The sequence below is a fragment of the Bison bison genome, unplaced genomic scaffold, assembly GCF_000754665.1.
Source record: "Bison bison bison isolate TAMUID 2011002044 unplaced genomic scaffold, Bison_UMD1.0 scf7180017864232, whole genome shotgun sequence".
Lineage (NCBI taxonomy): Eukaryota > Metazoa > Chordata > Mammalia > Artiodactyla > Bovidae > Bison > Bison bison.
This window is the reverse complement of record NW_011494804.1, coordinates 2,770,227-2,793,709: the sequence shown is the minus strand read 5'-3', so window position 1 is coordinate 2,793,709 and position 23,483 is coordinate 2,770,227. Positions and strand designations below refer to the sequence as shown.

The 23,483-nt window shown below is 37.3% G+C and overlaps 1 protein-coding gene across 14 annotated transcripts in view; it reads right to left on the bottom strand.

Moving 5' to 3' along the window:
- NAA16 (N(alpha)-acetyltransferase 16, NatA auxiliary subunit) overlaps nucleotides 1-23,483 on the bottom strand; it is a 64,701-nt gene that overhangs the window by 13,475 nt on the left and 27,743 nt on the right. For 7 of the 14 annotated variants that reach the window (XR_825783.1, XM_010846159.1, XM_010846160.1 and 4 more), the window contains 5 exons: nucleotides 21,306-21,412; nucleotides 6,566-6,638; nucleotides 4,282-4,451; nucleotides 3,789-3,941; nucleotides 1,850-1,978 (listed from right to left, as the gene is read on the bottom strand). Coding sequence is in view for 12 of the 14 variants with exons in the window: in XM_010846159.1 (XP_010844461.1) it covers nucleotides 1,850-1,978; nucleotides 3,789-3,941; nucleotides 4,282-4,451; nucleotides 6,566-6,638; nucleotides 21,306-21,412 (632 nt within the window). In the remaining 2 variants the exon portion in view is untranslated. Of the gene's footprint in view, nucleotides 1-1,148; nucleotides 1,661-1,849; nucleotides 1,979-3,788; nucleotides 3,942-4,281; nucleotides 4,452-6,565; nucleotides 6,639-8,730; nucleotides 12,137-21,305; nucleotides 21,413-23,483 lie in introns of those variants that run through there. The other 7 variants (XM_010846165.1, XM_010846166.1, XM_010846168.1 and 4 more) reach the window with 7 other exon arrangements.

Sequence of the window (23,483 nt, the reverse complement as noted above, 5' to 3'; positions counted from 1 at the left end):
TATAAAGACTAGCTTATAAGCATAATATGAATAGAATCTTTTCTTGTGTATCTGCCTCTGGTTATATTTTTAAGTACCAATAGCAAACCCTAAAGATACTTAGTAAAGTTTCCAATGATGATAATTACATAACATAACCAGAGGGTGATGATTTCTACCATCTCTGATAACCAGTGATCGTCTATAATTTTTTTTCCTTCAAAAATGCTTTCTACCAGTCAAAACACATTTCTTAAACTGGAAATACAGGTGACCCTTGAACAATAACCATGTGGGCCCACTGATATGTGAGTTTTTTCCAACAGTAAATTCTACTGGACCACGTGATCATGGTTGGTTGCATCCATGGATACGGAAACAGGGATACGTAGGAACCACGTATACAAAGGACCAACTGTAAGTCACAGGGAGACTTTCAACTTCCCAGAGGGCTGGCACCCCAACACCCACTTTGTTCCAGGGTCAACTGTAGTTATTCAAAACCACTAAAAACTCAGGAGAAAGCATAATCTAAATGAAACTTAGTAATGGAACAGCTAGTGATCATAGTCTAACAATTTTTTAATAAAAAACATTAAAAAGTCACTAATGTTAGGAGGAATGGGACTAGAGATGGAGAATTTCCAATGATCCCAAAGTGTTGAAATTTGATTTCCACAGAAAGTCTGATTAACTTTTAATTACAGTCGTGCTGGAACAACTGATACGTAAGTGCCAAGCTACGGCTCCTTGAGAATGTTCTGGGTAACAGAAATGCATCTTTCCTCAGTAATGAGCAGAATGCTTTTAAAGTGATGATTGTCTAGGATGTCAAACAAGCTAGTGATCTATGGTTTGGTCACAGAAATCAGAGCCTGACTTAAACTCAGGATGACTGGATATTGCCTGAATATTTCACATATCATCCAAAGGTTTTACAGTTTCCGAGAAGATGAGAAGGGTTTCCCCTGGCAAACAGCCATCAAGTTTAGGCTTAAAAAGCAAAGAACAAAGCAAAAGCTACACTACTTCTGAAAGGGCTCTAATGGAATCTTAGTTCCCGACCAAAGCCACCCCCTAAGAGGTCCAGCCTTCCTTTGAGCAACTTCACAACTTTCACATGGGGAAGAAGGCCAAAGTGGCTGCCAGGGTGCAGACCGCAGGCTCACCTGACTGCGCCAGCTCAGGACGGGGCTGCCGAGTGACCCCTGGCTGAAGGCTGCTGAGGCCTGCCTCGGGGGTGCATTGTGGCTCTTTTCCTCCCGTGGTCCACTTGGAAGGAGAGTGCTTCAGAGATGACAAAGAACAGGAAAACAAAAATTCACACACAAGGAAAAGAAAAGTCCCCCTTACTACGGCACATCGCACACATGATCCTAGCAAGTCGTAACATAAGCCTGCAAGCCAGCCACATGTTGGGTACGGAACGTGCTGAAGGTGAGAACACACACCCTGGCAAGACAAACTGGAGAGAGGCTGACGACAGAGCAGATCCTGACACAGAGCAGAAAGAGGTGGCCCTCGGCCTGTGCATCTTTCCAGGCTGGGGATGAAATCAAGTAATGGCCCAATTAGGAAAGAGAAATTTTGAGTACATGTTAGTAATAGCAACAGTAACTTAACTAATCCTCCTCTTCTAGCTTCAGACAAAAATATGCAGACATGTCTACCTCATTACCACCTGAGGATCCAAAGAAAGGAATCATTTATTCACAATTTCTGAATGTCTGAAAGGCTAAAGATTGAGAATTTTTTCACAGTGAAGTTTTCCAGAGTCGTGAGAAGACGTAGATGAGACTCTGTAGAAATCTACCTGCTTTTCTGGTCACCTTAGAGGAGAAACACGAAGCCCAAACTCTTGTTAACTTACCCTTTCTACTTCATGGCACTTTTGCAAAGCGTCCCCGTACCTCCCCAGGCGCTGGTACGCGGAGATGCACTCTGTCTGAAACCACATGCACTGCATCTCATTTAGGTTCTCCATGGCAGACGTCCCTTCCTGAAACGGAAGCAACCGCAAATAAAGGAAGCACACGACACAAGAGAGCCTAAAAACCCCGTTTTCTCTTTCACAACAATGTCTATGAGGATTACGGCGACAATAAGTAGCAGTGACAAATTATATAATAAACACGTCGATGTGCTTCCAAAAGGCTCCTACCAACTTAAAACTGTGTGTCTTATTTACCCAGCTCTCTTGAGACCATCAACAACCTACACAGAAAAGACTACAGGTTACTGAAGCTAAGTTTTAAACACCAGAGCTTTTATTTAACCTATTTAAGACAGGGATCCTATGAAGCACTGCCTATCTTTGTCTATTAAGCAAAAGCCATTTAACCTTTTCCTTGCTGACTTAGGATCACTGCTATTTACAACACTGTTTTCAAATCTCTTCATAGTAGTTTCAAGCCCGCTTTTCAGTTTTGCAAGTCTCCTTCCTCCACATCAAGGCATCAGTTGTCACTTCCTTTCACAACGATGTCTATGAGGATTATTATGACAATGAGCAGTAGCGAATTATACAATAATACATTAAAATTTTTAAATAAAAAGAATATTCGCTAATTCGGGCTAAGTGTGTATCCCAGGAGAATGCAAAGCACAGAGTGCCTGGTCTCAGTGCAGGGACGTGGAGCTCTGTCACAATGGAGAACAGTTATTTAAAATGCATGTTACAGGACCCCAAGAATGACAGCAAAGATACGGGTATATTTACGTAAGTTCAGTCTTCATTTCTTTTTCATACCCACTGTTGTTATCAGTTTAATTTTCAGAATTCTCATTGAAAGTATAAAAATCAATTATCTCTGGGTAAATAAAATTATGGTGGTATTTTATGTCTTCTTCATGGCTACAGATATTCCATCATTTGATAACTACCTATGTTTATAAGAAATCTACCGTATTTTTCATTTCAAAACTTTACCAACTAGAACTATTCAACCTGCCTCAGCAACTCTACAAATATTATAAACTGAAAAATTTGCAAGAAGGAAATAGGAGCACTTCACTTACATATTACAAAGCAGATATAAACTGATAGGGAAGTCACGAGCAGCCCTCCTCCCCCAGCTCACTGCTGCCCACCACCGTCAGGGACACGCCTGGCCAGTGAAGCAGTGTGGATAAGCTAACCAGCTCTGTACACAGCACAGCGGCCTGTTAAAGAGTGGACAGCTGGAGGCGATTATGACAAGCAAGCCGAGCCCCAGACTTTGGGAACTACTTTCCTCAAACAGCTGAACTTTCCCCTTCTTTCCCATTCTCCTGGGTCTTTTCAGACATGTCCTAGTTGGCTGTGGTTTGCTGCGTGGGTGTTTTGTTGTTGTTGTTTTTTAAACCACTGAACTTATTTAACTTAAATATCCTCATTTCTAATTGTACTTTACTTCTCATCTCTACAGGGCTTCCCAGATGACTCAGTGGTAAAGAATCTGCCTGAAAATGCAGGAGAGACAGGAGACGGATTTCGATCCCTGGGTCAGGAAGATCCCCTGGAGAAGGAAATGACAACCCACTCCAGCATTCTTGCCTGGAAAATCCCATGGACAGAGGAGCCCAGCAGGCTACAGTGCATAGGACTGCACAGAGTCAGACAAGACTGAAGCGACTTAGCACACACACACCAGAAGCACATGCACACTCATCAACCACAGTAAGAAATCACACTTAGGATACGTGCTAAACAAGATTTAAAAAATGACAACAGAAGTGAATTCCGAGGAACTATAGCAGCACACTTCACACATCACCAGGGAATTTAAGTTTAATTTTACTAACTCAGACAATGACATGCTATTTCTTACTCTTGTGAACTTGGAGCACATTTCCTCTGCTTCCTTTATCATATTTGCCCGAAGCATATACTTTGCGCATTTGGAATTGATGAATCTATCAGCCGTATCCAAAGACTGAGCTTCATCCATCCACTTGACAGCTTCTCTGAGATTACCCATATGCTTTAAGAGATGAAAGTATTAAAGACATCACTGTTATGATTAAGAGAATATGGGTACGCTACAACAGAAAACGTTCTTAAAGACAAATTAGAAATGTTACATTTCTGTCAAATCTATCTAGAAATTTTTATATACATTAAAATTCATATTTACTAAGAGCTGAATGAAATGATTAACACTGACTATATGACTATGCAACATAAAACTCCTTCGGATTATTAGCGTATTGAGAATAAATAATCAGGGTGCCCTAAAAGTTATCTCCACACAGAAAGAACTCCATGGGTCCTTAAAATGGCCAAATTCTTTAACTATTCAAAAAACATGACCAAGATTTTACCTTGTAAATTTTTGCTTTCATATAGAATAATTCTATTAGAGTTGGAGTGCTAGCAATTGCAGCATTAATATAATCCAAAGCCAAAGAATACTGCCCAAGCTTATCAAAGTGCTGTGCCAGGAAGTACTGAACCCAGAGTAGTGTCGTTGGGGGTTCCTTCTCCCCATTCTCTGCAATCAAACACAAAATTATTATAAGGAATGAGGCAAAGTGAAGCAACTCACTTGCTTTCTTTCTCCCAATGCATAATGAAATCAATTACTATTAGAATAAAAATCTAGTAAAAATGACCAATTTCAACAGAAAGAGATACAACCTCAAGTCACAAAGTTCAGGAAGCAGTAGCCGAGCAGAGCAAAGACGCTGCTTTCCCAAGCTTCTACCCACACCTCATGCCAAGGAAACAGTCTGGGAGAAGAGGCAGATCAACCTAACTCTACGGATTCTCAGACAGACAGCATTAAGGCAGCAGGTCCAGGAAAAACCAAGGAAAACAGCCTGGATAAAACACGTCCCTAACCACCACGGTAAAACTTCCACAGAGGCAAGAACTGCCAGAGCTTACGTGGACCGTCCAGGCCTCAACACAGACCAGGGAAACCCAAAGTTGAAGGGTCTCAGGGAGGGTACACTCTTGACCAGATTGTCACAACCAACCATCTGACCTCTATCTGGCTCCCCATTCTGTGCCCTGAAACTACAGAAGAATAAATAAGAAACACCTAGCTCTCAAAATGGGTATCAGAAGGGAAGACACACAGGTATAAAACGAGGTAGGAAGAGCAGAAAGGAGAATTTACTCATGTTACCTCAGAAGACAAGAAGGTCTCCTAGACTAGCTGACCGAATGAAACGACAATGCAAACACACAAATTAACATAAATTAAGACACAAATAATAAATATGAGCAAAGAGCCAAGCATTTATCTTGCTCCTCTCATATACACTGTATTTCAGGGGGGGTCAAATATCTGAGGAGGAAAAGTTCTTTACAAGAACTCCAGCTAGTATTAATAAATGCAGAAGGAATGATGATCAGAATGAAATAAGGGATCAAGGCAATTTTTGCAGTGGCTGCAAAAATCATCAGGTAAGTGACCACTAAGAAACACTGACTGCATGGCCAGATTAGGCTGACAAACATCTAAATTCTGATGAATCTTAGTTTCACAAAAAGAGAGACAACCAGAATGCCTTCGGCCTTCAGATGTGCTGTAACAGGAAGTTCAAAGTGTCACCTATGAAGTATTCACATGGAACCCAAATCTAATCGAGCCTATAAACCTAGGGGACTTCCCCAGAGGAAGAGTGCTCAGGATTCTGTGCTTCCACTGCAGGGGCAAGGGTTCAGTCCCTGGTCGGGGAACTAAGATCTTGTATGTTGTACAGCACAACATGCAAGAAAGGAAAAAAAAAAGAGCCTATAAATCTAACTTGAAGTTTGTAAGAAATATGGAAGACAGCAAGATATATTAAATGCTACCATGAGAAAACAATTGGCAAAATTCAAAGCATGGTGCGTTCCACGAGACAAATGACCTTTCAACAAACAGCCTTTAAAAAAAGAGGAGAAAGGAAGGACAGGACAGTACCACCCAAGATTAAAAGAATATCAGAAACATAACAAACAAATGTAAACTGTGGACCTAAGCTGGATCCAGATTCAAAGAAACCAATTACACATTTTTTTAAATAATCAGGAAAATTTGCATGTGGACTAGGTATTAAGATATGTGGTATGAGAGTTAATTTTGTGGAAGACACATTAGGGCTTCCCCCATGGCTCAGCAGTAAAGAATCCACCTGCAAAGCAGGAGACGTGGGTTCAATCCGTGGGTCAGAAGATCCCCTGGAGGAGGGCATGGCAACCCAGTCCAATATTTTTGCCTGGAGAATCCCATGGACAGAGAAGCCTGGCGGGCTACAGTCCACGGGGTCGCAAAGAGTCGGACATGACTGAGCACACAAACATAAAAGGAGAAAGAACAAAAAACTAGGAAGTCAGGAAAAACACATCTTAACATTAACTACTGGATCTTGGTCAAGCTACTCAACCACGTGGGATTCTGTTTACTCATATTAAAATGAGGTTAATTCCCACATCACAAGATTATGGAAATTTTTAATTACTTTAGGTTGCAAGTGCTCTTCTCATTTCATTCACTAATTAAAAAACTAGTGAACAGCTATCATGTAGCACATAATGAACACAATTTTACCGTAAGTGATTAAAAATGGACTGAAATGAATAATCAAATTTCAACTCAATCTAATTTAAACTTACCATAAGGGCTAAAAAAGTCACACGTTTTAAGAGAGGTTTCATAATTAGTAACCAGCTCCTGGATTATGGAAATCTGTTAAAGAAACATAGTTTTAAAAAATCTTTAATAGTATTTTATTTTTTATGGATTAGATTTGGAAACAATATATAGTTTATTTCAGAACAATAACTATAAATTGAGATGCTTGCTTTCCCCACTCCCACCCTCCATGTTGGAAGGAAAATGAGAAAAACACAGAAAATGTACTGCTCTCTTTATTAATAGTAAAACAGAATCTCATTAATTTCTCATCTCAATAATGAGTTTCAAATTATGAAACTAATGGACAAATTATCACTAGTTACCACATACTCCTTTTTGGCCAATGAACACATCTGTATAATTTATTAAGTTTATCGCTTTTTGCTTCCCACTGTCACAGGGTGAAGTTGTAAGCCATTATATTCTCAGATTTTCTAAAATGCCAATACAAAAAAAAGTCAAGTGAAATAATCTAAACTACACAGTGAGTTGATGGAAAAAGTTAAGTAAACTCGTAATTAAAGGTTTAAACTCTGTTTTCAGTGATTATTTGAATAAATTTTCATTCCAATGCTATACTTAGGTAGGACTAAAAGATCATAAGCTACACTGCAAACATGCTATGCCCAGCAAGTACAAAAGAAAAGTGACATGAGTTAGAAGTCGCAGGAAAAAAGCAGCTTCTGTGTACAGTTTGTTTTAAATGTCTGTTGATGTTACCTGTTCAGAATACATCAGAAAATATAGCCATCTTATTTATGAACTTCAGAAAAACAAAGGTCAAAAGTGAAGAAAAACAATTAGAATTTATAACAGTATGTGATCAATATAGAATTATTTTAATACCGTCCCACTGAAAGTAGTCAAAAAACAAAATACCAAATTAAAACACTTCTCAGGCCTATATATCTTTCTGATAAGAATACTGCACTATATGGTGTAATTCTCTCAGATAGAAGGGCAATAAGGAATACATGGGACAATATATTAACAGTGGGGGGAAATACGTAACATAAACAAAAAAAGAAAGAATTTACACTCATTACTGAAAATATGACCAAATGGATTAGGGTAGTGGAATATGAATACAGTCTTAAAAAAAAAAGTAACAATAATGCTGTATTATTTTAATAAGATATTTAAACAAAGATCATTTTAAAAGAATGTTTATTAAAATCTGAATAGACCTATATCTAGTAAGGAGATTGAACAAGAAATCAAAACCTACCAACAAAGAAGAGCCCCGGACCCTATGGCTTCAATGGTAAAATCTACTGAACAGTTTAAAAACTAACACCAAACTTTCCCAAAAAACTAAAGTGAAGGGAACACTTCCAAAATCATTCTGCGATGCCAGCATTACTCTCATACCAAAATCCACCACAAGAAAACTACTGACCAACACTCATGATGAATACGGATGCAAATCCTCAACAAAATACTAGCATATAGGCCTCAGCAGCATGCTAAAGGATCACAGACCGTGACCAGGAGGAATTATTCCTGGAATGCAAGGACAGTTTACCTTAAAAACTGATCAGTATAACATGCCATATCAACAAAATGAAGGACAAAACCCCACGTAATTATCTTAATTGCTGCACAGAAAGTATGTGATGAATTTCACCACTCTCATTATAAAAACACTTATTGAACCATGAACAGAAGGAAATTATATCAATATAATTGATGACAAACATGAAAAACCCACAGCGAACATCAGACTCAAAGGGGAGAGACTGAAAGTATTTCCACTACTAAGATACACAACCAGGCAAGGATGCCTGCTTTCATCACATCTACTCAACACGGTTCTGCAAGTCCTCCTGCTGGAAGGCAAGAAAAAGAAATAAAAGGCATCCAAACTGTACACAAAGAAGAAGTAAAACTTTCTCTGCAGATGTTTCCCAAAAAAACAGCAAGACACAGAAAGTCAATACACAAAAATCAGCTGCACTTTCACACATAAAAAACCTGAAAAGGAAATTACTAAATCAACTTCTTTCACAATAGCATCAAAAAGAATAAAATGCTTAGAAATAAACTTAACCAAGGAAGTGAAAGGCTTGTACAATGAAAACTATAAAACACTGATGAAAAAAATTCAAGATGACATAAATAAATGGAAACACATCCCATATTTATGAACTAGAAATTTTAATATTATTAAAATATCAATACTACCCAAAGAGACCTATAAACTCAATGCTATCTTCATCAAAATCCCAATGTTTTTTCCCAGAAATAGACAAGCCCGTTCTAAAATTAACATTTGGACTCTCAAAGAATCCAAATAGCCAAAACAATTTTTAAAAAGAAGAAAACCAAGAAGACTCACTTCTGATTTCAAAACATACTACAAAGTTACAGTAATTAAAAAAAAAAATACAGTGTGGTATTAGCATAAAGATGGACATAGAGACTAATGGAATAGAATCTAGAGTCCAGAAACAACGCTCACATTGGTGATTTTTTACAAGTGTCAAGACCAATCAATGGAGAAATAAAAGTCTTTTCAACAAATGGACTGGGAGAACTGGATGTGCATTTGCAGAAGAATGAAGGTGAACTTAACCTAATTCCATATACAAAAATTAACCCAAAGGACCAAAGACCTAAAACAATGAAACTCTTAGAAGAAAACACAGGACAAAGGCTCCACAGTATCAGGTTTGACAATGATTTCTTGGATATAACACCAAAGGCCCAGGGAACAAAAGAAAAAATTGACGAATGAGACTTCATGAAAAGTGAAAAATGTATACAACCAGATGCCATCCACAGAATGGCAACCCCCAGAACGGGAGAAAATATTTGCAAATCATTTATCTAATAAGAGCTTAGTATCCAAAATACAAAGAGAACTAAAATTCAACAACAAAAACCCCATTCAATGTTTGATAAAATACTTAACAAACATTTGTCCAAAGATATACAAACAGCCAGTAAGCACATGAAAAGATTTGCAACATTACCAGTCATTAAGGAAATACAAGTCAAAACTACGATGAGATGCCACCTCACACCCAGGAGGATGGCTATCTAAAAACAAACAAAAAACAGAAAACAACAACTGCAGACAAGGATGTAAAAAAAAAGGGAAACTGTGCACTAGTGGTGGAAGATGGTACAGCTGCCGTGGGAACAGTACGGCAGTACCTCAAAAAATTAAAAACAGGACCACCAAACGACCCAGCAATTCTACTTCTGCTATAGATCCAAACGAACTGAAAGCAGGTCTCCAAGAAATATCTGTACACCCATGTACACAGCATTGCTCTTAACTGTCAAAACGCGGAAGCAACCCAAATGTGGGAGAGACATATGACAGGTATTATTCAGCCATGGAAAGAATTCTGCAATGTGTTACAACACGGATGAACATTATGCAAAAGGAAATAATCTAGTCACAAAAAGACAAATACCATATGATTCCACTTTATGAGCTGCTTAGAGTAGTCAAAATCATAAAGCTGTAAAGTTTAATAGTGGTTGCTAGGGGCTAGAGGGAGGGAAAAACAGAGTTACTATTTAATGGGTACAGAGTTTTATTAATAGTGCCACAAGATAAAAAGAGTTATGGGGATGGATGGTGGTCATGGTTACAAAAAAAGGTGAATGTATTTAATACCGTTAAATCACACACTTAAAAATGGTCAACATGGTAAACCTTAGGTTAAGTGTATTTCGCCACATAAAACAACAACAAAAGTGGTTCTAAAAGCACAATCCTCTGACCATTAATATCATAAATGTTAACATTAGCATGACCTGGTAATCTGTAGGCATGCAAATTTCTGAGCAAACCCCACATTTAGAGAATCAGAAACTGAGTCTAGCAACATTTTCAGCAAACCCTCTATAAATAATTCTAATATACCCTAGGGTTTGAGAACTGATTTTTTTTAAATGCTGCAATAAGACTATTACTATTAAGCAAAATAAAAAGTATTAGGCATTTTTAAGCCACCGGGACTAATTTCATTCAGAGTATGTATAACTTTAAAAAAACCTTCAGGTTCAACTTACGGAAATTCAGCACTCAACTTACAGAAGCAAAAAGTTTTTCATGAACTTCCACTACCATCTACTGGCAGTTACTAAAACTGCAGCTAGAGTAGACTTTTAAGTAAGGGTGTACCTTTTTGCATCTCTAGGGTGGAATACATTTTAAAAATTAGTTTTAATAATTTTAAAAAGTACAACAAAACACTGAAGTTACACATAATAATGTTACACTCTTAATAAAAGAGTGCAAATACTACTGAATAAAATAGAATCTCTAGCTTCAGAACTCAAAAACAAGATTTAATTGAGGGAATAAATCAAGTTAATGGAAAGTTCACATGAAATGTTCTAAATAAAAAACTGCAAAGATCACTGTCCTTCCTGGTTTACCTGGCATATATATTGAATCTAAAAAATGTGTTATTATGGTCACTCACTAAGTAATTAACTAAAAAATTCAATTTTCCAAACTTATCTATGAAAGTTAGTCTAAGGAGTTTTACTGAGGTATAAAGGATCCATTTTACTTCAAGTTTACTTACCATTTACATTGCAATTATACTGTATAATTATATATTCAATTATATAATTGTATACCATATAACTATAGTCAATTGTACAATATAACTGTATATTCAACTTCTTTCTTCTACAACTTAATAAGTAATGGCTAGTCTTGAAAACAGTATTTCCACTGGCATTTAAATCAACAAGTCCAATCTACTCACATTAGGTATCTAATATCACAATAAAACTTCAAGCCTTAAAATAGTTTAAAATCATACAAAATTTTCTATGAACTGAAAATATTTCAAAGTTCAACCACCTTCTCCTGATTTAAATACGTTCTTCTAACAGTTATATTTGACCAGAATTGAAAAAGCTTTGCTTTTGCTAACCAAATCTAACATGGGCAAATGTGACTATTGTAGATAATTCCCCTAAATTATTGATTGCCCTTAACCAGCTTTTCTTATATATGAGTTAAAAGAATTCTTTATTAACCTTAAAGCAAAGTCCTACAACACATATACGACACACAATTTTTCACAATATAAAGAGAGATCGAGTTTAAAATGTTACTGTAAAACATGAAAGCCACTGAAACTGTCTTTTCAAATTTTTTTAATCCAAATGAGAAAACCAAGCACAATAGTTTATCAACAAGGACCAAAACTGGATTAATTTCTAATAAATATACAATTAACATAAGGGACAATTTTGGTCCCCAAGCAGCTAGCTGAACTGTCCAAGAACTATGACACTAAAATGAAAGTAACTTCTTGCAGAGATGACCTGTGACGGGGTGCGGATGGTGAGAGAGCGGAATTTACAAACTTAATCATTTAATTAAAGCACACATCAACTCTTTCAGTATTAACTGCTCCGGTTTTATAATCCAGAAACAGAATCAGGTAAGTGCTCACGCAAACATGTGATGGAGTCAGGATTCCAGACCAGGCTTGATTCCACAGCAATTCTCTTTTCCCTATACCAATATTTCCCAAAGGGTGACCACGCAGCGAATTCACCAACTGAAACTTTTAAAGTTATATTTTAATATTAGATTTTTACTTTATGACTATAAAAACTGTATTAACACACATCTGGCTTTTATGAAAGACAAAAAAAATAATCAAATTTGGTGAAAAATACTAAATAAATAACACTGTAGTTGTTACATAGATTCGGCAAAAATTGTAAAAGGGATTAATGAATAAGTTGACATGACACTATACTAAGACACTTTCCCAGGTAGGAAAAGTACTTGCTTTTATTTCCCTCTCCTAAAATTTAACTGTTTTTAAACAAGAAATGAATTCATGAACGTCATTACAATTAACAGTTGATCAGCATATCTGAAAAATACTAACTCTGACACTGTTACCACTGCAAATAATGCCTTTTGGAATTTTAACAACAGAATTTTTTTCCTTTAGTGAGAAATCCAGGATTCTAAGAAATTTTCTTTTTCCTTTTTTCAGAGAGACTATATTTGCAATAATTATTGCAAAAGGGGGAAAGGGCTATATTTAGTGCTGTGAGCTGGCTGTTGCCACAGAAAGAACCAGTGTCCATAAGATCTGCAGAGTTAGACAAAAGGGCTTTTATAAGAGGAGTGGACAGAGCTAGAAAGAGCCTGGTGTGGGGAGGCGGGATAAGAGGACGGCAGACAGGACAGTGTTTTATTCTGACACCAGCCTCTTCTCCAAGAGAGCCCTAGGAATAGTGGCTGTCTGCTGTCTCAGGCTGAGAGCAGGCTCAAGCTCAGGGACCTCCTCCTGGCCATGAGCCTTTACAGAGTCAGCCCCTACGCCAGAGTAACTCCCCTCTTTCTGTTTTTCTTCTCTTCTTCCTCCTCAGTCTGCAGAATCTAAGAAACATTCTTAATGTAGTTCTTCTATTATTTGGGGCATCTAAGAAAAAATCCCTTATACTGCCCTTAAATACAAATCAAACTCTTGCTTTCCTTGGTAATTACTCCCATATATAGTTTTCTGAAACACCTAGTTTTCCAGAAGTATATAGGAAATAAAGCATTCTTAGAATCATTCTGCTTGACCATTAACTGTGATGTCATTTTTATAATGATGACAGAACTCTGAAACTTCATTTTCTCCCCTAACTTACCTTCACAATTAAAGTTAGTTAGTAAATAGACACAAAACTCAATTTTATACCCACCTGAGTTAATTCAAAAGAAAGAAACAAAGATATCTTAGAGACAATATGTTCCAGGACCAACATCTTAATTTACCTCCACCTCCAGCAACAAACTATAGGTGTTTCCCAGTAACTAGAGCCAAACAATTCAGTACTTTCCACAGACATATTTCAACAATGTTCACGATGATTCTCTTTCTGCAGTGAACAGGCCAAGTGTTCTGTAACTCTTTGGGCCTACTGTCATCGGTTTCTAAAGGTCACAAATACCTCAACAGGTCCTTCAGCTGAATGAGGATCCTGACATATTTTCACAGTTATGGGCAGATTTAACACAAGAAAGAAAGGCTGTCTTGGAAGCAGCCTACCTTCCCTTCCCGTGTATGGACAGCCATACGTTTTCTGTTGAGACAGCTGCGCTTCACCAGTCTGTCTCACCAAGCACTCAGATTCCATGTTCTCACCCGTGTTCAGTGCACCTATGCATCGGTGTCCAGATGCTATGGAATCAAATGTTCCTGTAACAACCCATGCAAACCGTGATGATTCACTGCGTTCACTCAAGAGTCTGACACAGTGAACAGCTAAGCAAACTGCCAAGTACTTTCCCCTATAGGTGAAAATGGAAGTCCAGAATTAATTTCTACCTCTTACCAGGGTCACTTTGGTTTCTTTTAAAAGCCCCCCAAAATATTTTTAAAGTATATGCTGTAACCTTGATTTATCCTTCAACTAAAAATAAATAAATTTTTAAAAAAGCAATTGCAAAAAGATGAGCAAATTAAACGTAAAACCAGCAGAAGTAAGGATATAATAAAGACCAGATTTGAAGACTAGTGAAATAGAAACAGAGGGAGGGGTCAACAAATCGAAAACTTAGCCTTCAGAAAAGACTGACAAAACTGGCTGCCTTTAGTTACACTGACCAAGAAAAAAAGACTCAAGTTATTAAAACTGGAAATCAAAGAAAAGCACTACTTATTACTGACTTCATAGAAGTAAAATGATTATAAAGAAATATGATGAACAATTATATGCCAACATTGGATCATTTAAATGGACAAACTTCTAGAAAAACAAATCTCAGAAACCAAATAAGAAGAAATAGAAATGAATAATAATAAATAAACAGTTGAAACAAGTAATCAAAAACAACCCACAAAGAAAAGTACAGCCCCAGACAGCTTCACAGGTAAATTTTACCAAATATTTAACACCAACACCAATCTTCACAAACTTCTCAAAAAAAGAAAAAAGGAGAGAAAATTTCCCACCTCATTATAAAGTCATTATTACCCTGATATATCAAAGCCAAAGACATTACACAGTATTTGTTAGAAATTCAGATACAAAAATCCTCTATAAAACTCTAGCAAATTGAACCTGAAGTCAAGTCGCTCAGTTGTCTCCAACTCTTTGCAACCCCATGGACTGTAGCCCCCCAGACTCCTCCGTCCATGGAATTTTCCAGGCAAGAATACTGGAGTGGGTTGCCATTTCCTTCTCCAGGGATCTTCCTGACCCAGGGATCGAACTCGGGTCTCCTGCATTGCAGGCAGACTACCATCTGAGCCACCAGGGAATCCCAAATGCAGGAGACCCTGGTTTAATTCCTGGGTCTGGACGATCCTCTGGAGAAGGGACAGGCTACCCACTCCACTATTCCTGGGCTCCCTCTGTGGCTCAGCTAGTAAAGAATCTGCCTGCAATGTGGGAGACCAGGGTTCGATACCTGGGTTGGGAAGATCTCCTGGAGAAGGGAAAGGCTACCCACTCCAGTATTCCGGCCTGGAGAATTCCACGGATTCCATAGGGTCACAAAGAGTCTGACACGACTGAGCAACTTTCACTTTCAAATTGAACCTAGCAACACATAAAAAGAATTACACATCATGACCAAGTGGGTTTTATCCCACTAATGCAAAGCTGTTTAACATCTGAAAATCAATTACTGTATGACATAATTATCAACAGAATAAAAAATAACACATGATCTCAATAAACATAGAAAAAGAATCTGATAAAATTCAACACCCTTTCAAAACAAAAATGTTCAACAAACCCGAAGTAGGAAGGAACTTCCTCAACATCATAAATGGCATATACAAACATATCCATAGTTAAAACAATATTTAATGGAGAAAGACTAGACACATTCCCATTGAGACCAAGACAAAATCGTCAATTCTTATCATTTCTATTCAACATGTATTGGGGGTTCTAGACAGAACAAGTAGTCCAAAAAATAAATAAAAGGGGTACTAATTGTAAAGGAAGAAATAAAACTTTCTATTTGTGCATGATAGGAATTCATTATACCAACTGTAACAACTAGTAAACAGATTTATCAAGGCTGCAGAATATAACAATGTAAAAAAAAACTACTTACTAGCAAGAAAAAAAAAAACCTGAAAAATTAAATTAAGAAAATAATCTCAACCCAAAGAATACAAGAACACTAATCCAAAGAGACAGATGCACCTCTGTGTTCACTGCAGGATTATTTACAATAACCAAAATATGGAAACATCTTAGATGTCCATCAACGGATAAATGGATAAAGATGTGCTGTGATACATGGACTATTACTCTCCTCAGCCATAAAAAAGAATGACATCTTACCATTTGCCACAACATGGATGGACCTCGACAGTGTTATGCTAAGTGAAATAAGTCAAAGAGAGACGAATGTCACATGATTTCACTCACACACAGACTTTTAAAAAAGAACAAAATAAAACAAAAACTGATAGATACAGGTAACAGACTAGTGAGGGAAGGGAGTTGGGGTGAGTGTGAAATGAGTGAAGGGGCTCAGCTGTATGCTGACGGGTGGTAACTAGGCTTGCGGTAGTGAACAGATTACAATGTACATGGACATCAAATTATAACTGGCTCTGTAAGTTTCAACATGTGCACCTGAAACTTATAAAGAGAAAATAATTCTACCCAGCATAGCATAAAAAAGTAAAATACTTAGGAATGAATTAACGAAAGATGTATAAGAGGTATACTGAAAACTACAAAACACTGTTCAAAGAAATTAAGGACACTCTAAATAAATGGAAAGACTACCAATGTTCATAGATGGAAACACTTGTGTTAAGATGAAAATGGGAGTTCCCATAATGGAAATTCCCAAAGTGATCTACAGATTCAAAGCAATCCCTATAAAATCCCAGCTGGCCTCTGTAGAAGCTGAAAAACTGATCCTAAAATTCAAATGAAAATAAACCCTTAATGGCCAAAAGAAGATTTAAAAAAAAGAACAAGGAATATTCACACTTCCTAATTTAAAAAACTACCCGAGAGCTGTAGTAAGCAAGACAGTGTGATACAGCCTAAGGTGGACACACAGAGAGCCCAGAGACGAACCCTCATATCCACGGTCTACTCATTTTCAACACGGCTATGTAGCCTTTCAAGGGAAAAAAAAGTAAATGGTGGTAGGAAAGTGGACAGACAATGCAAAGGAATGAGGCTGGACTCCCACCTCACAAAAATGAACACAGAATGCATCACACTTTAACATAAGAACCAAAGGTACAAACTCAGGAGTAAACATGTATACATCTTCACGACCCAGTATTTGGACACGGTTTCTTAATATACAACACAAAAGCACAAGCAACACAAGGGAAAAAAGATAAAATGGGGTTTATCAAGACACTTTCAAGAAAGGAAAAAGACAATCCACAGAAGAGTAGAAAATATTTTCAAATATTTATATTACTTCAAATATCATATGTCAGATAAGAAACTTGTTTCTAATATATATTTAAAAACTTAAAATTAATAATAAAAAATAAATAACCCAATTAAAAACTGGGCAAAGAACCTGAATTGACATTTCTCCAAGGAAGATATACAAATGGCTAACAAGCACTTGAAAAAATGCTTAAAATCATCAGTTATCAGGGAAATGCAAACCACTTCACACCCACTAGGATGTAGGTTAGAATCAAACATCATACAGTAACAGGTGGATCGCTGGTGAGGATGTGTAGAAATCAGAATCCTAATAGACTACTTGTGGGGATGTAAAATGGGAGCAGCACACTGGAAAAGAGCCTGACAGTTTCCAAAAAGTTTAAACATGCAGTTAGCATTTGACTTAGCAATTCCACTCCTGGAGTATATACACCCAAGAGAAATGAAAACGTGTACATGCAAAAAACTTTACACAAATGTTCACAGCAATATGGGTACTAATCAAAAGATACAAACAACCAAAATGTCCATCAAGTGATAGATAAAATGCTCTATAGCCACACAATGGAACATTATTTAGACATAAGAGGAGAAGTGCTCATGTTACCACAGGGATGAAAATATTTAATGCTAAGTATAAGACACTAGAGAGAGAAAAAACCACCTGTAGTTTGATTCTGTTTGTATGAAATATTTAGAATAGGCAAATCCATGAACAGAAAGTAAACTAGTGGTTGCCTGACTGGGAGAGTGGGAGTGGGCAAATATGAATGGGAGGTTTCTAAAATCATGTTGATGGTTAGAAAACTCTGAATATACTAAAAATCAGTGAATCTGTAAGCTTCAAATATGTCAATTTTATGGTATGAGAACTGTATCTCAATAAAGCTATTAACGGGGGTAAGCTACTGACATCCGAGCAGCAGAGGCCAAGGACACTGCTGCTGCTGCTAAGTCGCTTCAGTCGTGTCCGACTCTGTGCGACCCCATAGACAGCAGCCCACTAGGCTCCCCCGTCCCTGGGATTCTCCAGGCAAGAACACTGGAGTGGGTTGCCATTTCCTTCTCCAATGCATGAAAGTGAAAAGTGAAAGTGAAGTCACTCAGTCGTGTCCAACCCTTAACGACCCCATGGACTGCAGCCCACCAGGCTCCCCCGTCCCTGGGATTCTCCAGGCAAGAGTACTGGAGTGGGGTGCCATTGCCTTCTCCAAGGACACTGTTAAACACCCTATCATACACTGGACAGCCCCTAATAACAAAGGGTTATCTAGCCCAATTGCTGATAATGCAGTTCTTTCTTATAGGGGCTGTCCTCTGAACTGCAGAAGTATCAAGCAGCACACCGCCACCACAGTGACAATCAAGTCTCCAGACACCGCAAAATGCCCCCTGGTGGCCTAATTCCCTCCCGTCCCACCTTGTGAAGCAGTGCTCGAGATGAAGGGGACTTTCCAAACTTTTTTTAAAACAACAGGTGAAGTTCTACGATAGAAATAAAGATCAACAAATCTGGTTACATTAAATTTTAGCTTCTTTAAAAGAAAAAAATCTGAGAAAAGCAAACGCAAGAAAATATTTAACACTGCCTAATGCTGGTGAGGAAATAGTGAACCTTTCACACACCTTTGCTACTGGCAATACAAACTGATGTTTACAGCCTTATAGAAATCAGTATATCAGTGTTTACCAAGAATAACAGAATGTTCATACCTTTTACCCATTAACTTATTCTGAGAATTTATGGGGGGAAAATCCTAAGTAAAAACTATGCGTACAAAGACTTTTTTTTTTAACAGCAAAGTTCAATAACTAGAGGTATGATTTTAATAAAAGACTATGCTGTTATGAAAAAGAAGAAATCAAAGACTACACAATAAAACATGAAGTCCCTGTGAAATTGCTAGGTGGAAAAACAAAATTTTTATGGTCAAAATTACTATAGCTACATATATACATCACAAATAAATTCACAGGGAAAAAAATTTGGAAAGGAATTACATGAAAATTGCTCTTAAATTGTGCATTCACAGTTTAAAATGCTGGAGACATTTTTAAAACACTTTTCTACAACTGTATTATATCCTAAGCTAACTTCAAAGGCTAATCTTTTATTTCCATGGTACCTGTCGTGGATTATTTTTTTAGTCTTGGAATTTTACAAATTAAAACAATTGTAATTGTTCATCATCCTTAACCTCTTTGAAATCCTTCAAGAGTTAAAAAGAGTCCTGCATCCCTGGAGGGGCTTCCCTGGTGGCTCAGAGGTAAAGAATCCACCTGCCAATGCAGGGGACACAGATTTGATCCCTGATCTGGGAGATCCCACATGCCTGGGAGCAACTAAGCCCAGAGCCACGACTACTGACGACTACTGAGCCTGTGCCTGGGAGCCACAACCATTAAGCCCGAGCACCCCAGGGCCTGCGTTCCGCAGAAAAAGAAGCCACAACAACGAAGAGTCTGAGCACTGCAAGGGAGAGCAGCCCCCGACCCCCTACAGCGAGAGAAAAGCCCATGCAGCAAGGAAGACTCAGCACAGTCAAAAATAAGTACTTTTAAAAAAAAGTTTATTAAATAAAAAAAATGCAGCCCTTGCTAAAAATCAGGACTCACTGCTGATTAGAAATATGCAAATTTTTAAAATGTCCCTTTGAGTAATCACAAATATATGCAGCCAAAATGATTTGAGAAGAATTTCCCATACTTGTACACTTTTAAAAAAAATATACTAAGTTCTGACAACTTAAACTCAAATTTCTGCATTGTAATTCAAACATCAAAAACATATGGTAAACATTCCTGCTGTGTGCTTAAAAATTAACACTAAAGATATATGTCACGGGTTCCTGTACAGGTCAACGCATCCTCAATGCCTTCTTTAAAAATGCAATTTCTAAGATTTATAAAGTATCAACAAATGCTTAATACCTTTATGATGGTAATTTGGGATCAGTACTGAAGGGATTTTTGTTTTAAGTCTATGCCTCTTATGAAAACTGAGAAAGCCAGGGAAAGCTCACTGACAGCTTTAAGAGGAACAGATTCTGAAAGGACTGCTGTATTCAGTACTCGCTGTAAGACAGTTACACACATGCGCTTTATTACTAACACTGCCGACACTTCAACACTTCTTTCTTCTTTGTCAACCTTGCCAAAATGAGTAAAAGAAGCACTTTGGCAAGTGCTAATTTAAATAACCTACAGAAACCACTGTTAGGCACTGCTCCATGTTTTCATACAAATCAATCACTCAAAAAAAATAAGACAACAGAAGAAAAATCGATAGTAATACCATAACGATCAAATAAAGTATACTACAGACATTAAAAGAACTATAAGGTCTTTTGGTTTGTTTTTTTTTTTTTAATGCAGATGATACTTTCTTACTGATCAGGCACTATAGGTATCTTTCTAGAAGTGGGGATGTGACCAGCTGACAAGGAGACTGGGTGCACAGCGGCAGGAAGAGTGCAGAAGTTCTGCGAGCCAGCCTCAGCCACTCCCCTCTAGATATTATGAGTCGTGCCTTTTGTTTATGAACCTGCTGCCGAAGGAAGAAAGGGTCAATCGGTATACCTACCACTGACCTTTCTGAATAACTTATTATTCATAATTATGCTAAGTTACAAATAATTACCGGTCAAAGCTAAGTAAAGTGATGAGGTTTAACTAAAAATATTTTAGCTCTTCTAATAAAGTCTCTTCCTTATCCATTCAACTTTCAAAAACTGTTTACACAAGAGTTTTAGATCTTAATAAGAAGCAACACTTGGAAAGAGAAGTATAACTTATTTTCTATTAACTTCTAATTTTCTAATTATCTTTCTAATATAAAACCACATCTATTTCCTAATTTTAAAAAGCAGAAGGATGACTCTTCATGGGAAAACCAGCTAAACCTATCTTTATTAAAATGTAGCCTGTTAGTTAAAACAGTGCCTACATTTTATTGTTCCACTAACAATTACCCATGCTCTAACTTTAAAAGCAAGCATACAAATTTAAAAATCCACAATCACGCTATAAAGTAACAGATAACTAATCATGAAACAGTTAAATATAGACCTTTGGTGACAATATGTCAAATTTATTAATAAAATTCCACTAGAAAAGTATACCCATTAAAAACAATAACCTTTTAGTGTTCTTATAAGCCCCTTTCTCAGTAAATTTCAGACTGACATTTCCTTTGACACTACTTATAGTACATGCATATAATTTCAGTTCATCTATTATTAAGCTAAGGTGCACACCATTACTTGAATAGAGAAAACCTCTATAATAAAGTGAGTAAAAAGACTACAGCAAAACTGAATAAAGACCAAATTTTACCTTTTCTGTATTGTAATACAGAGATTTCAAAGTAGTAAACAAGGGCGGGCAGCCTTTACTGAAGTTAACCCTCAGGAACTTATCCATTAGTTCTCTAAATTTTTCACCTAGGAATAAAAGTGTACTTTGTTAAACTTCAATTGATGGAAACAGCTCTCAAAGTTATTTTATAAATAAAAATAAAACTTCTTCAGCAACAACAATTCCCCTATCCAACGTTTAAACCCAAAAAGTTAGCATTGCTTGTTTGTTACTGCCAAAGAGTGTAACACCAAATATCTCAGTTGGCATGTTTATTTCCCCTAGATATAGGTTCAAAATATCTTCAAGTAACATCTCAAAAGACCGGCAAGCAAAATAACTAGGCAGTTTTGAGGAAGAGTAACCTACTATGCAGTCTGCTGCTGCTGCTAACTCCCTTTCCGTCGTGTCCGACTCTGTGCGACCCCAGAGACGGCATCCCACCAGGCTCCCCGTCCCTATGACTCTCCAGGCAAGAACACTGGAGTGTGTTGCCATTTCCTTCTCCAATGCATGAAAGTGAAAAGTCAAAGTGAAGTCGCTCAGTCGTATCTGACTCCTAGCGACCCCATGGACTGTAGCCTACCAGGCTCCTCCGTCCATGGGATTTGCCAGGCAAGAGTACTGGAGTCTACCTTTCCTAATCTCACTGACCAGCACAGGCTCAACCCTACTATCTGACATCTCGGAAGGCACTCTGCAAACTTTAGAAAAGGGTTCTACTATGACCAGCACTGTATGCAAGTAGTAGTCAAAATACCTTCTTAAACACTAACATATTTACAAATGTCTTCCAGATCAACTAATGCTTTACTCCATCATTCGTCCCACAATTATCTATCAAGCACCTACTATGTGTGCCAGGCACTGTTTCAAGTATCCAAGATATAGCTGTGATTAAAACAAAAAAAATTTTTTTAATTCTGCCCTCATAGAACTTATTAACATTCTAGTGGGCGAGATGGATAATTAAGTAAAATAACAAACATAAGACATCAGTGTCCTGGGGCATGCTAACATTAGAATTAAATAAATACCCCATTTGTAACATTAAGTAAATACACCTCCTATTATTGCTAAACCCTTACCAAAAAGTTTCAGTATCACTTTTTAAAAGCAGAAAGAACTGAAAAACAAAATTAATTTTAAATATGAAGGCTCTAACTTTTTGACAGTAAGGGTTAACAATTGTAAGAGCATGGATCTGGCCATGCAAAAGAAAAAAATATATAGGTCATGAATGGTTTAAGCTAATGTAAGTCTACTGAAATGAATTTTCCTAATGCTTCTTTATGAAATCATGACATTTTACCAAAATACTCAACAACCCAAGTGGTTTTTATCTGCTGTGACTAACATTGTTGAATAAAACATGCATACTCAACATATTACAGATGTCATAAAAATTAGGAGAAATTCAAATTTTATTGGATTACAAATTTATCTAACATAAAAACAGGTTCAAGATTTGTTACTTATAAAGGCTGTTGTCAGATGATCTCTAATCTTTGTAACAGAGGAAGTACTGGAAAGATTTTCTCTGAAAATTTTTTTTTTATTTTAAGGAAGTAATGATATATATTTAACCCAGAGTAAAATTTTGTGCAATCTTCATAACCCTGTGCAGTCTTGATAACCTTGAAGTGCTGGGCTGGATGAAGCACAAGCTGGAATCAAGATTGCCGGGAGAAATAACAATAACCTCAGATATGCAGATGACACCACCCTTATGGCAGAAAGTGAAGAGGAACTAAAGAGCCTCTTGATGGAAGTCAAAGAAGAGAGTGAAAAAGTTGGCTTAAAACTCAACATTCAGAAAACGAAGATCATGGCATCTGGTCCCATCACTTCATGGCAAATAGATGGGCAAACAATGGAAACAGTGACAGCCTTTTTTTGGGGGCTCCAAAATCACTGCAGATGGTGACTGCAGCCATGACACTTGCTCACAGAAAAGCTATGACCAACCTAGACAGCATATTAAAAAGCAGAGACATTACTTTGCCAACAAAGGTCCATCTAGTCAAAACTATGGTTTTTCCAGTAGTCATGTACGGATGTGAGGGCTGGACTATAAAGAAAGCTGAGCGCTGAAGAATTGATGCTTTCGAACTGTGGTGCTGGAGAAGACTCTTCAGAATCCCTTGGACTGCAAGG